Below are 13826 nucleotides of genomic sequence, written 5' to 3'. Positions count from 1 at the left end.
TTTAAGCACTCTGGGCCTTATGGGAAAAGTAAGTAATAATAATAATAATTATAATGATAATAATTATTACTTTTATAATTAAAATTATTCTTATTACGACCATGGTTATTCCCCAACCATGAACACAAATCGACATCCATGCTAAAAACACAAGTATAAACAAATATTTGAAATTATCCTTTATGAAAAAAATCGAATAAATTGAAAATATTATTAAAACATGCATCATGTACACGGGAGATAAGGGGTGCGGATGAGGACAATGGTCAGGTAAAATAATGACGTCTGAGTGTGAGTGTGTAGGTGTTACGGTGTATGTCTGTGTGTTGATTGATTGAAAAATGATAAACATTAAAGACGAAAAACAGACAACGTGAGCATCTGAGGGGAGGGAGAGAGAGAGAGACAGACAGAGAGAGAGACAGAAAAACAGACAGACGGACAGAGAGATAAAGTTTATGTGTGTGTGTGTGTTTGAGTGTGAGAGAGATAGAGGGGGTGGGATGGTGAAGGGACATGGAGAGAGTGTGAAAATATTCTTAATTATTATGTGAAAAATACATGTATTATTGACAACCTCAAAACATTGCAAAAGGGGAAAGATATGAATTAAAATCATGGTGTATGTTTGGGGATTTTTTTATTGGTTTGCATGATTGATTTTGATTTAGATAGATGAAAAGAGAGAAGCAGAGAGAGAGAGAGAAAGGGGGAGACAGACAAATAGAGATAAATGGAGAAGATGTGGAGAAACTTTCAGTGTTTGGGGTGAGTTACGTGTGTGTGTGTGTATGTGTGTAAAGGAGAGAGAGAGAGGGGGTAGGGTGTTGAAGGGAGATGGGAAGAGAGAGAGTGAAAGTTTCTTGAATTATGACTTGTGAAGAAATTTGATAACCTAAAAACAATACAAAATAGAATAAACATTAACAATTATAACACAGTGTTGACTGTTGCTTCCGGATGGGTTCCGGATGTGTGCGTGTGTGTGAGATAATTTTTTTGGGAGAGTGAACGAAAATGAGGGAGGGGTGAAAATGAAAGAGGGAGAGAGAGAGAGGAGTTGGGGCGGGAGTGGGGCAAAAAAGCCAGACAACAAAAAAGGATGGCCGATGCTTTGAGAAAATTAGTGATAATGGTATTTTCGGACACTTGGGATAAAAATTTACACACACACACACCAAAATATATATATATATGATTTCTTAAAACTTCCATCATACTAAAGTTGAAGATCAATTTGTTGGAATATGATATGTGCCATGATGGGGACACCTGCGGCCAGTCGAGTAATTTCAAATCATATTTCACGAAACGTAGATATCTCAATTTCTGCTTTCCCATGTAAAAGTGAAAAATATGTCTGCTCATTTTATAATTCCAGCGCCAGCGGAAAGTAACTACAAGTGCAAAATTATGATAAAAATTTACACACACACACACCAAAATATATATATATATGATTTCTTAAAACTTCCATCATACTAAAGTTGAAGATCAATTTGTTGGAATATGATATGTGCCATGATGGGGACACCTGCGGCCAGTCGAGTAATTTCAAATCATATTTCACGAAACGTAGATATCTCAATTTCTGCTTTTCCATGTAAAAGTGAAAAATATGTCTGCTCATTTTATAATTCCAGCGCCAGCGGAAAGTAACTACAAGTGCAAAATTATGTTTCCTTTTGTAACTTGCCTTTGAATTCTTAGTTAGGAAGGCTTATTATATTCACTCGCGTTCGTAATCACTCGCGTCGCGTTGGTAATCACGCGCGTTTTTGATTTTTGGCGATTTTTTTTCTTTTCGGTGCGATTTTTTTTCTAACGGTGTCTTCAATGGGACAAACACGCTGGGAAAATAAAATGAAATTGAGATTCGATTTTCGTTTTAAGCCGGCAAGTGCCTTAAATAAGATGTACTCGACTACTGTTTTAACATAACAAACAAGCAGATCAGCCATGTGGCTCAACTAACTTAGAATAGATCCGGACTTCTACTATGTCTTATACGAGGACTCTGAGTCGGAACTTGCCATATCTGCCACATCGATATTACATCGTATCATTCCCATATGCGGACATGCCTGCGTGCAATGGCCCCAAGGCGGCCGGACCCGGCCGCGGTCGGAAACGACGTGCATCGGTAGCATGGAGCAAGCTAACGTGAGTCGAGCTGAGTTAGAGCCCACGTTACATATGAGGCGCTGATTGTACCAATATTATATAGAACAATTATTTGTTACATAATCATTATTCATTAAATAATAACTATTATTTATATATAATTTGCATTCTATTTGTAAATAATTACTATTATATAAAATAACATTTCTAATTATTTATATATAAGTCCAAGTAATACTTCATTATTTGTAAATAATAATAGTTCGACATTCTATTATTTATAAATAATGATTATTTATCAATAATGGGATATTCAAACAAAAATGTTATTTATAAATAATGAAACACGATAAATTTTCATTATTTATAAATAATGGGAAACTCAACAAATTATTTATAAATAAAGAAATGTGCACTGGCATTGTTAATAGATAATTATCATTTACAAATAATACAAAAACTCGACAAACTTATTTGTAAATAATAAAAAAACGAATTGCAATTATTCATAAATAATGAAGTATGCAGTGTCATTATTTATAAATAATGAAACACAAAAATTATTATTTATAGATAATGAAAAACAAATAATCATTATTTATAAATAATGGAATGTCGAACTATTATTATTTACAAGTAATGAAGTATTACTTGGAATTATACATAAATAATTAGAAATGTTATTTTATATAATAGTACTTATTTACAAATCGTTATCGTTAACAACAGACAAAATAGGTCTGGTGGAGGGGTTGCCCTCTACGTTTCTCAAAATTACGATTACATAACTCATAAAGAATTTATTAAATCAAACGAAATTGTAGAGTCTCTTTTTATAGAAATAAATATTCCCACTTCCAAAAATATAATCATAGGCATTATGTATAAACCTCCAAATTCCAATTCAAATGATTTTCTCCTCTACCTTTCAGATCTGCTAAAAGATCCACTTTTTGTAAACAAAGACGTCTTTATAATGGGAGACTTTAATATTGATATTTTGAAACATGAAAATAATAACATATCCCATGAATTCCTTGATATATTCTTGACTGCCTCATTCTTGCCTTTGATATAGAAACCCACTCGTATGGCGGCTCATTCCGCCACACTCATAGATAATATTTTATAAAAAGTGGAATGTGTTAAGGTAATAAAAGACCAAATCTGTGAAAACCTTTTGATAGATATGCAATTCTTATCATTTTGTGTATTAAAGCAAATAAAAAAAAATTGTCCCTGCCCAATGTTATTACATTTGCAAATTTATAAATTTTTCAAGGTGATTATCATTCTTTTTTTACCGAAACTAAACAATATAACGTTTTTTTGTATATTTTCTTCATTTCCTTCATTTCACAGTGAAATAAGTCACTCTTTCTAGATCGGGAACTGAAGGTTGAAGACTGTTTGAATTAAAGATAGGGGGAAGGAGGCTTTAGGCCATTGATGGAAAAACAAAACAAAGATATAGTCACCAAATTTTAAAAAGTTAGATTATATCTTTGATTAACGAATGCACCTTAAATTCCTTCGTACTATTTACATATTATTTTTATTATTCATATATTTTATTGAATTGCCAAGCCTAATTTGGTGTAAAACCTTAATAGATTTTGGGGATATGATGCGATAATAATAATATAATATATAATAATCCGTTTTTTATATAGCGCTTAATACATCGGAACGACGTGTCTAAGCGCTTTACAGATATATTATTACCCCGGTCATCGGATTCAATCAGTCATTCCCGCACACAATGTTTGCACATCCTCCACTCCCTGGGGAGAATTCCAGTCAGTCGCCGGTGAGGCGCACACAGTACTGGACAAGCTACAATGACTTTCACATCCTACCGGGTACCCATTTAGCACCTGGGTCGAGAGTGGCAAAGTGTGGATTAACGCCTTGCCAAAGGACGCCAGACCGCGGTGGGATTCGAACACACGACCCTCTGTTTACAAGGCGAGAGTCAGAACCACTACACCACGGCTCCTCCATGATACAAGTTTACTGAGCCTGGAATATTCTGATCGGGCAAGAGATAAGAGAGAAACCATTGATAAATGGTTCATCCCTGAAATACATATATTCTTTTCTGCTCTGATCGGCATTTTGCACAAGTTATTTCTGTGGTATTCACCCCGAATTTCAATTGATCCGCAGATTCACGGGTAATTGTATATGATCTAGAAATGAATTGGCATCGGATCATCCTGGTGTTCCTAATGACTCTTCTCATGCAGTACAATAATCATATGGTCAGCTGCGTCATAACAGGTAAACCAGACTGCCCAATATCATGAGTTTTATCTTTATTAAAGATCAAAGTCCACCCCAGACAAAAACGTTGACTTGAATCAAGAGAGAAGAATCAAAGAAGCATAAAGCTGAAAATTTCATCAAAATCTGATGGAAAATAAGTTATGACATTTTAAAATTTTGCTTATTTTTCACAAAACAGTTATATGCACAATTCAGTGATATGCAAATGAGAGAGTCGACGATGTCCCTCTATCAACTATATTTTTTTGCTTTTTATTGTTAGAATTATGCAACATTTCAATGTTTACAGATTTGACTTTAATGACCAACTCGACTAAACCATTAAATGAAGGATGAAAACTTTGTTTCACAGGAGAATGAGAAAAATTAGAATATTTCATATTATAAAATACAAAAGAAGTGTCATTACTCCCATTATTTGCATACCGACCAGGAGTGCATATAACTGTTTTTTGTGAAACTAAGCAAAACTTATTTTACGTCCGATTTTGATCACATTTTCAGTGTTATGCTTGTTGGATTTTTCTCTTTTTATTCACATCAACTTATTGTGGGGTTGACTTGTCCTTTGAATGACCTAAGGCACCATGTAGTACAAAGATTTAGAACGCCGTAATTTGCTTAATGAATTTCTGTCCGTCTGCCCTATTGATTCGAGGGGTCTTGAAAAGTACTTTGAAGTCATGAAAGAAAAAGTCTTCAAACATGAAAAGAAAGACAAATTTTAACCTAAATAACCTCGATATTCCAGGATCCGTAAAAAAGTAAAACTCGCAATAGTGATCAGATATTTTCTGTGTTCATGCAAATCTGATTCAAGTATATTGCCTGTAGAGGATCGGGTGACAGTTGGAACTTGGAAGAAGTTGTTCCCTTATAAAGCTTATCCTAGCAGCAGATTTTGTACTTTTCTAGATTCATTTTTATTTAACAACTTTACATTTTCTTGATAGATGTACAACTTGTTGGAGGTCCAGTATCTAATAAAGGTACAGTAGAGATCTGGCAAGATGGAGGCGATTGGGAGACGACTTGTGGAATAAATCTTGGATTTATTGACGTCATCGTCATCTGCAGACAGTTAGGGCTCGCAGGAGCAAGTCTAGCAATGACGAATACAACTTTTGGACAGAATTCACCTCCTGGCATTGGGTCAAATTGTAACGGAAGTAAACACATGTCATTTAATATTTCTTTCACAAAATAATCTTACATGGCTTTCTAAATTAGTAAATTTATATTCTGTATTGAACAAAATTAAAATTTTTGTAATTTACTGTTTTGGTGTCACCCATGCATGTGAGGTAAGAAGCGAACTGAGTCACTATGACCCGCAGGTCTCTCCTCCCGAACTGACTGGGAGAGTGCAGGTGGACCACTCCACCGGGGTTCCCCTAAAGATGTATGTCTGATTTCACAACTCTTAAGTAGATATAAAAAATGGCCGAAAAAGTCGTCAGTTTATAGAGTTCGCGGATTAGAGCTGTAATGGCGCTGATCTGTTCTGTGGCGGCAAAGTTCATTTGCACCCACTACTCCTTATAAACCGCATTGTCATTGTGTAGCTCCATGCTTTGACCAGGGAACTGCCGATATTGATTAGGTCTCGATGCTCGTTTCATTCAAAACCACCAATACTGTCTCTAGAAAAAATAAAAGGTTTACCGATGTCACAGTCAAACTGGCCACTGGCCAAAACGAATCCAAACAAACACAATTTGAAAATAAGCATCCAGCGGACAGTTTAGAGGCAGATGTAACAATTCATCTGCCAATTTAAACAATCTAGAACCGCGATCTATGTTCCAGCTGCTTCCCATCGGAAAAAAGTCAATGTGGTTATAAGATGGATAGTTCGCCTATACCACCATTGTCTTTGTTGTACAGTCCAAAGCTTGGAGTTCGACTTGTCAGATATTTAACAATTCTATATGTGGCTTAATCTCTACCTATCCATCACACAATCTACTGTCAACGATACGAATGCAGGGATGACATTCTGTTTTTTCAATGACCCCTATATTTGCATCCTTCATTATGCTTGCATTAAAGGGGAATCCAACCCAAATAAAAACTTGTTTTTTATAGGAAAGAGAAAAATCAGACAAGTTGATAAGTGAAAGTTTGAACAATATCGGACAAACAACAAGAAAGTTATGAATTTTTAAAAGTTGTAAATATTGGTGATCACTATACCCATGGAGACTTCAAATTGGCCGCATATGATATGTCATAGTGATGTAAAGCAAGGACTACTCTTCTCTGTACTCCAATACATATTATGGCTAAAATGTTATTTTTCCCAAAAGTTTTATTTCAAATTATATATTTCTTTCATGAGGACATAATACAATATACTACCTGGGTTGTATTTAGATTACTGCCCCAGGGGAATGGGTACTTAGGATTAAACCACTAATCCCTGATAATAAAGTACATGGTCTATGGGAAAGTTGTCCTTGCCCCTTGTCATAATTTACTTACCCAGTTGCCAATTTGAAATCTACATACTATTAGTGATCTCAATTTTAAAGCAGCTATAACTCTCTTATTGCTTGTCCGATTTCTTTCAAATTTTCACCATTATGTTTGATAAATTTTTCTCCTTCCCAACACAACATATTATGGCCAAGGCTGGATTCCCCTTTAAATGTTAAACATATTTCAAGATAGGGGAAAAATGGAGACGTAAATCAACATACTGTTGTTTATCATGTTCATGTTGAATTTCTAGGTGAAGGTAGCCTGTCAGCATGTCTTACAATACTAGCTCCACCCGGGTGTTCTTCAGCAGGATCAGCGTCTTGTCATGGTAATTAAAAAACAAATATTTAGCTCTTAAATATCTTGAAAAATTATGATTGAATATCATAATATGCAGACCACACTAAATTTAAATCAGTTCTTTGAAGTAAATATAGAGTCTCTTTGGGATCACTATGATCAAGTATTAGGTCAGCCTTGTTAATTTGATAGGCAGATACAACTTCTATTACACAAAATAAATAAATTTTATAACACATGCGATATTGACTCTTCTTAGCCTTTCTTACAACGATTGATGATACCATTGGCTTAATAGCCAATAACGTTATATACATGTAGCAATGAGGTTTTGTCATTTCATCTTCTTGATCGTTTATTTCAATTGCAAAATTTACAATTGTTTCGTACATTTTGATATACAAATTAGAGCTGGAAAACATATGGCAAAATTCAATATACATATGCATGTATAATAATTATAATAATAATATGTCGTAAGTATACCGATAAAGGAAAGATCCCATTCACTAAGGCTCGTTCGAGGAAAATATTACAAAAATAAGGGACAAGGGATATGAAAATAAAAATGTAAAACAAAAACCTTTTTGCTAAAAAAAAATGAATTTCGGCACTAAAGTGCCGCAGGCAGGTATTACTTTGGCGAAAACGAATTTGCAGACCTTTATTCTTCATTTAGCATAAATTTTGCGTATTTTGGCTAACTTTCCTTTTTTTTATATTACTACTAATTCAGTTCAACTCAATCCTATTTAATTAAATAACTTTCTTCAGATGGACATCCAATGCCATATAAAATATGCAAATCAATAAGCATAATAATACAACAATGGATGGAAATACAATATGTTATGCACATGGAAGAAGGCGTATGATAAACCCAGGGAGCAGGTGAATGTGTCTCCAAAAAAGACTGACCTTATAGCTCCGGTAGGCCTGACCTTATATCTCCAATAGGACTGACGTTCTATCTACAAAAGCATTGACCTATTTCCAATAGAACTGACCTTCTATAGGACTGACCTTATATCTGCAATAGGACTGACCTTCTTTTAATATTTCGCATTTTTCTAGATAATACATTTAAATGATTATATGAAGAAATTGTTGCAATGCAATGTCAATGGTGAATAGAGGGCATATACTTAAACAGAATACCTGTATATACGGATTTATTCATGCATGCAATAATATAAGTATATATTATGCGTACACAACAATTTTTTAAATAATTTATAATCCTACGTTTCCAAATGCAATCCTGAAACTCGTTACTTTATCATTTATCCGTTAAGGTGATGGATATCTTGGATGTTTTGTGGATGTTGTGGGTAACAGAGTGTTATCTGGCAGTATGAATATGAGTCAATCGATGAGTATTTCATATTGCATCCAGTTCTGTCAAGACTCTACCACATCTAACTATACATACGCTGGGGTCGAAAGTGGAAATGAATGTTACTGTGGAAAGGCCAGTGATAACTATACTAGGCATGGAGTGGGAGTAGATTCGGACTGTTCTGTTCCATGTCATGGAGACCCTACTGAGAGCTGTGGTGGTGGTAGTGGATACATAGCAGTCTTTACCAGTGAGTATCAAACTTTCTTTCTTTGAAGGAGATGCATCTCATACTATCATTTACTACCGTGTAATTTTTAATCAATTTTTTTTTTTTGGGGGGGGGGGGAGAGGTCTCTACTATGACAGTAGCAATTTTTTTTTGTTAGTTTTATGTATTATCAGTGAACAATGTGTTATTTTTTGACAATTTATTGTAACTTTAATTCTATTTTGTTGTTCTACTTCTTTTCTTTATTGTTTCTCCTTCCTTTATTTTTTTAAATAAAATGCAATTGCACTATCAGCCGCCATGACGACAACAGTGAATACACCGACCATGCCGACTACGGTATTCGGTATGTTATCCCTCTTATTATGACAACACGTAATGTATTTATTCAAATATGCATCCTGATTTTAGCAAAATACATTTTTAAATCAACCCAATGTTATCAAAAAGTGAGCAGCTCCTAATCATGTTAATGCAAGTTATTATGTATTCATTAATACTATAATATAATGTCCGTCGCTACCATTCACAGTAAAAACAAATAGCACGTTGTTTAAGCCTGTCACTCTAACAACAGGTTTAAACTTGTTTGTAATTGTTTAAACTTTTTAAGCAACCTGTTAAAAAAGTTCAAACATCTGTTTAAAAACAGTAGTTGTTAGAGTGACAGGCTTAAACAACGTGCTTAAAATTTTAAACAGCGTTTTTACAGTGTTGGAAAATAGGCAAATGTAGCCAATATACATGATACACACCAATGTTACCACTCAAAAGAGATACTAATGATGTTTGATGTTCAAATTCAAATGGTTTATTTCCAATCATTTCAGGGATTGATTTGTTACCATCTTTATTTCATCAATCATATGGATAGAATGCCGGAGTCTCCACACTTGTTTATTTGAACTCAAGTACCAGTTCTGTAGCGGAAAATAGTAATGATAAAAATATCACATAAATCTGTTGAGGAAAGTGCCAAACATTTTGATTAAGAATAAAGATATGAAAAGTCATTTATTGGTTATGCTAAATAATTAAGAAAAAATGGGTTTGATATCATTTTAACCCAATCTAATAAAAGTCGTTAAAAGAATACGTTTCTTTACGGTGTGGGACAATATGTATTATCGCATAAATGCATGGACCTAGTAGGTCCATGATACATGACAACTTTTTTAATATAGTATTTCTATACTGTTGGAAGTAAAATTTGGCTGTCAATGGAATTTTCATTCCCTTCGAATGCAGCAAATAATGAATAGATAATTATACAAATGATCAAGGACATCTTAAAAAATAAATGTGAGTCTGTACTAAAAACAGATTAAAAAATGCTCGATATTAAAGCATGTCGCGTTTTTGTTAGCTCAAATTGCAATATAAAATGCATAGTGTGACATTGATTAAAAATGTATGTCATTTGGTTAATAAATTCAATTCAAAATTATAATTTATTCGAAACAGCTCCACTTTCGACGACATCCATTGTAACTTCAACCAACCAGGTACCCACAACAGATAACGGGGATAGAATTTCATCATCATCACCGCCACCACAACCACCATCATCATCATCCTCGCCATCTTCATCTCCTTCGTCATCATCATCATCATCATCGCCACCACCACCGTCAACATCACCAATACTTTCTTCATCTCTTAAACCTCAAGGGACATCCAATCTTTAAACGGTGGGAAATAGCAAAGGTAATTTAAAGAACTCCTGAAAATGTTGTACACCATATACTTTCAGTAAACCCTAAGCTTATAATTACCCTTTCATTATTTTTCTATTACTTCCTCTTAGGATAGCAACACGAATCATATTTACAGAAAATGATAGTAGTGACAGTAAAAATACTTAAAATGTAATTAATTTTGGTAATAATGCAATTTTGACGATGAAGGCAGCTGATGCGTATGGCATTAATAGTGATCTAATGATGTTATATTTCATCGTCGGGACTCAATAAATTCAAATGCAACACGCTTCCGTTAACACAAGCAAGTTGGTAACAGAAAAAAATCAGTGACTTCTCCTATGTAGACCATTGTGAAATTAAAATCAATAAATGAAATGAAATGAAAAAGTGTTGAAAACTCTCACGGCAACCACCATGAACACAGTACTGCAATAAAAGAGAAAAATTACATGTTGCAGGTCAATCTAACTGAATTAAAAAGCATGAAAACAGGCCATACTTATAATTCCGTTACTATATTGTCATGCAACTTTATAATTTTGAAGTGGTCCTCGACACTTTCGCAGTAAAAATAGTTTTATGATAAACGTGGAATAATTGGTAATCGTGATTCACACAGGATTATATGCAGGGATTGGTGGAGGTGTGGCTGCTGTTGTGATCATCGTCATGGTCATCGTCGCCATCGTTTGTTTCAGAAAGAGAAGGTTTGGAGCAACCGTATTTATTAGATGGTAGTGTACATGTGTAGAAATTATGACATTTGGAAATTATTCCACGAGAGTAAACTTAATGTTGACGACTGTAATTCTGATAACAGCTCTCGAAGTCGCTTTATAACTATACATATTTTGTCTTTCCTAAACGCTGGTTCTTGAATGGAAAATTAAGCCACCAAATATTCTCCAATATGTTACTCGAATTTAGAGTGTTTACTTATGTGTCGCTAAGATTCATAGCAAAAATACTCTATGTGTATGATATCCTATAGCAAAGGTACGCCTATAAATATTTTTATATTTCTGCTTAATTGTATTGAAATTTCCATTACAGGTCACAACAGAGAAAAACGGGTATCGCTTCTTCACAAAGAGCGACTTTGCCTCCAGTAAGCAGGCCTCCAGCTTATGATGAGATAAATGACTTCGGTATCCCCAACGGTGCAATGGCAGAGACGTCGTCCGCCAGAAGCTTCCAACCTGGGGCACAAGAACACAGTAACGCGAATTCTTGTAGAGGAAAAAAGAACGTTCTCCTTTTAAATCTGAATCCCAGGAAATCATCGAATATATATGAGGGGACAATGGATGAAACCCCAGATGATGAACCGACGCAAAATCCTTCACGTGGGACCACTGCCGTCCCGCAGAACAGCAACGACCGATTAATCGTCCTTTACGCCATACCTGACAAGATGGCAAACGGAGCACAGGACGGCTACGGCGAAATTTATCTCGGAATTGCACCCTACTCTTCTTTTGAAAATCCTAAGCAGCCAAACGCCTCGGCGAAGATGGCCGACAGAATGAGCGTCGTTTACGCTGCACCCGATAAGAACAGCGAACGAAACGGCACCTCGGAAGATTTAGACAGTCTGTATGCTATGCCATATAAGAATGAATACCGGAACAACCCTTCGGACGATACTTCGGAAGATGTCGGCAGTTTGTACGCGATGCCCGATAAATTCCGAGGAAAACCGGATGGGTACGATGGTGATCAGGGTCTCTACGCTAAAGCTAATGACTCGTTTCCCGGTGATCAGTATGATGAAACGGAGATGGTTAAAAATGAATTGTATACTATGTAAAAGGTGTCGGGTTGAAGTAACAGTAGACACGGTAAATGAATGGAAAAAAAAAAAAAAATCTTTATTAAGTTTTGTTTAAAAGTGTCATAAAACCGATCATTAGATTTGCAATTACATTTCTGTACGCAACCATCCACAACCTATCATTTTTATGCCCTCTACACTATCCTGTCCATTCAATAAATGCGTTCCTTTAACACGTTAAAACAGTAATGTAAGCAAAAGGAGACAAGAAGTAGAGATGAAAATTTGTCTTATTGCAAAATATGTACAAATGAATACAAATTTATACAATCATCATCGTTCCAATGCTAAACAGAGAAGAATTCATCTTATATTGAAAGCTATATCACATTTATTTCATACTGACATTGGAATAAATTATATTTGATAAAACAGCAAAGGAAAGATAAATTTATGTTCGTTTTGTACGAAAATGAGGATAATTTCATCTTTATGATAATTATAATAATTGATCACCGATTGTATTTTGATGAAGCATAATAACAAAAATAGCATCAAAGAACAATAATAACGATGGCGATATGGATTAGGGGCTTCCTTGTCTACTTTCATTTTTACGATAATCTTACTAATAAAAGGTAATGATTGTTTTTAGTGATCAGTAAAATTTTGAGAGAGACAAGTGTTAGCTTTATTGAAAATTAAGTCAGGTGCTAAACTATGTAAATAGTTAAAATTGATTCAGAACGTGAATCTGATCACTAGTTGCTTATCATGTAAATTAATTACATCGGGGAACTTGCATTATAATATGCAGCATTCATATCGCGCTTAATACAAATGATTGTAAGCGCGGCATACTATTACCCCGGCTCTATAGTGACGTGTGAACGTATAAAGCCATTGCAGTTTGAAATCCCATCGAGGCAACAAGTTTCCCTCCCCTCCCACCCTATATACTTTTTTTTTTTTTTTTTTTTATAATATCGGAGTTTATTTTATAATATCGAGTGGGGAGGACCTGACGTCGGTACAAAATTTAGACACACATGGTGAATGTGTGTAGGGGCTGCATGATTGTGAGGCATTGCAGTTTAACAATAAATGATTGTTGTGTGTTTACCATACCAACTGACTTTATACGTAGAACTGTGTTACTGTTGAGAATAACCATATCTAGGAATTTCTTGTATCACGATTTATGATATTGCTGTGAGACATTACATAATGGTTGGGAGGCTGGGCAGAATTACGACAGTAGGTCAGCATGGTTGGGAGAGACATTAACTTTTGAGGTTTTTTTAATGGAATTAGGAGCATGGAAAATCTTTAGAAAATTTTGTGTATCACGATTTATGATATTCATGTGAACATTACATTATGGTTGGGAGGCTGGGCTAAATTACGACAGTAGGTCGGCATGCTTCGGAGGTTTGGAGCGACATTGGGCTTTGAGTCTTTTTGATGGAATTAGGAGCATGGAAAATAATTAGGAAATTTTGTGTTTCACGATTTATGATATTGTGAGATTTTACATTATGGTTGGGAGGTTGGTCAGAATTACGGCAGAAGGTCCAAATG

The 13826-nt window shown here is 34.8% G+C and overlaps 1 protein-coding gene across 1 annotated transcript; it reads left to right on the top strand.

Moving 5' to 3' along the window:
* The first annotated feature begins 4322 nt into the window (after positions 1 to 4322).
* LOC129280029 (neurotrypsin-like) lies at positions 4323 to 10456 on the top strand. The gene is made up of 6 exons (XM_064112608.1): positions 4323 to 4407; positions 5367 to 5582; positions 7148 to 7225; positions 8493 to 8786; positions 9064 to 9114; positions 10233 to 10456. The coding sequence occupies exons 1-6, from the start codon at positions 4323 to 4325 to the stop codon at positions 10454 to 10456; spliced, it is 948 nt and encodes a 315-aa protein (XP_063968678.1).
* The last annotated feature ends 3370 nt before the right edge of the window (positions 10457 to 13826 follow it).

The sequence above is a fragment of the Lytechinus pictus genome, chromosome 17 (genome assembly GCF_037042905.1).
Source record: "Lytechinus pictus isolate F3 Inbred chromosome 17, Lp3.0, whole genome shotgun sequence".
Taxonomy (NCBI): Eukaryota; Metazoa; Echinodermata; class Echinoidea; order Temnopleuroida; family Toxopneustidae; genus Lytechinus; species Lytechinus pictus.
The sequence above is the reverse complement of the archived record's forward strand: the minus strand, read 5'-3'. Positions and strand labels throughout refer to the sequence as shown.

Coding starts and splice junctions, on each gene's coding strand:
- LOC129280029 (XM_064112608.1), top strand. CDS start 4,323: ATGAATTGGCATCGGATCATCCTGGTGTTCCTAATGACTCTTCTCATG. Junction 4,408..5,366: donor GGTCAGCTGCGTCATAACAG/GTAAACCAGACT, acceptor TTTTCTTGATAG/ATGTACAACTTGTTGGAGGT. Junction 9,115..10,232: donor CATGCCGACTACGGTATTCG/GTATGTTATCCC, acceptor TATTCGAAACAG/CTCCACTTTCGACGACATCC.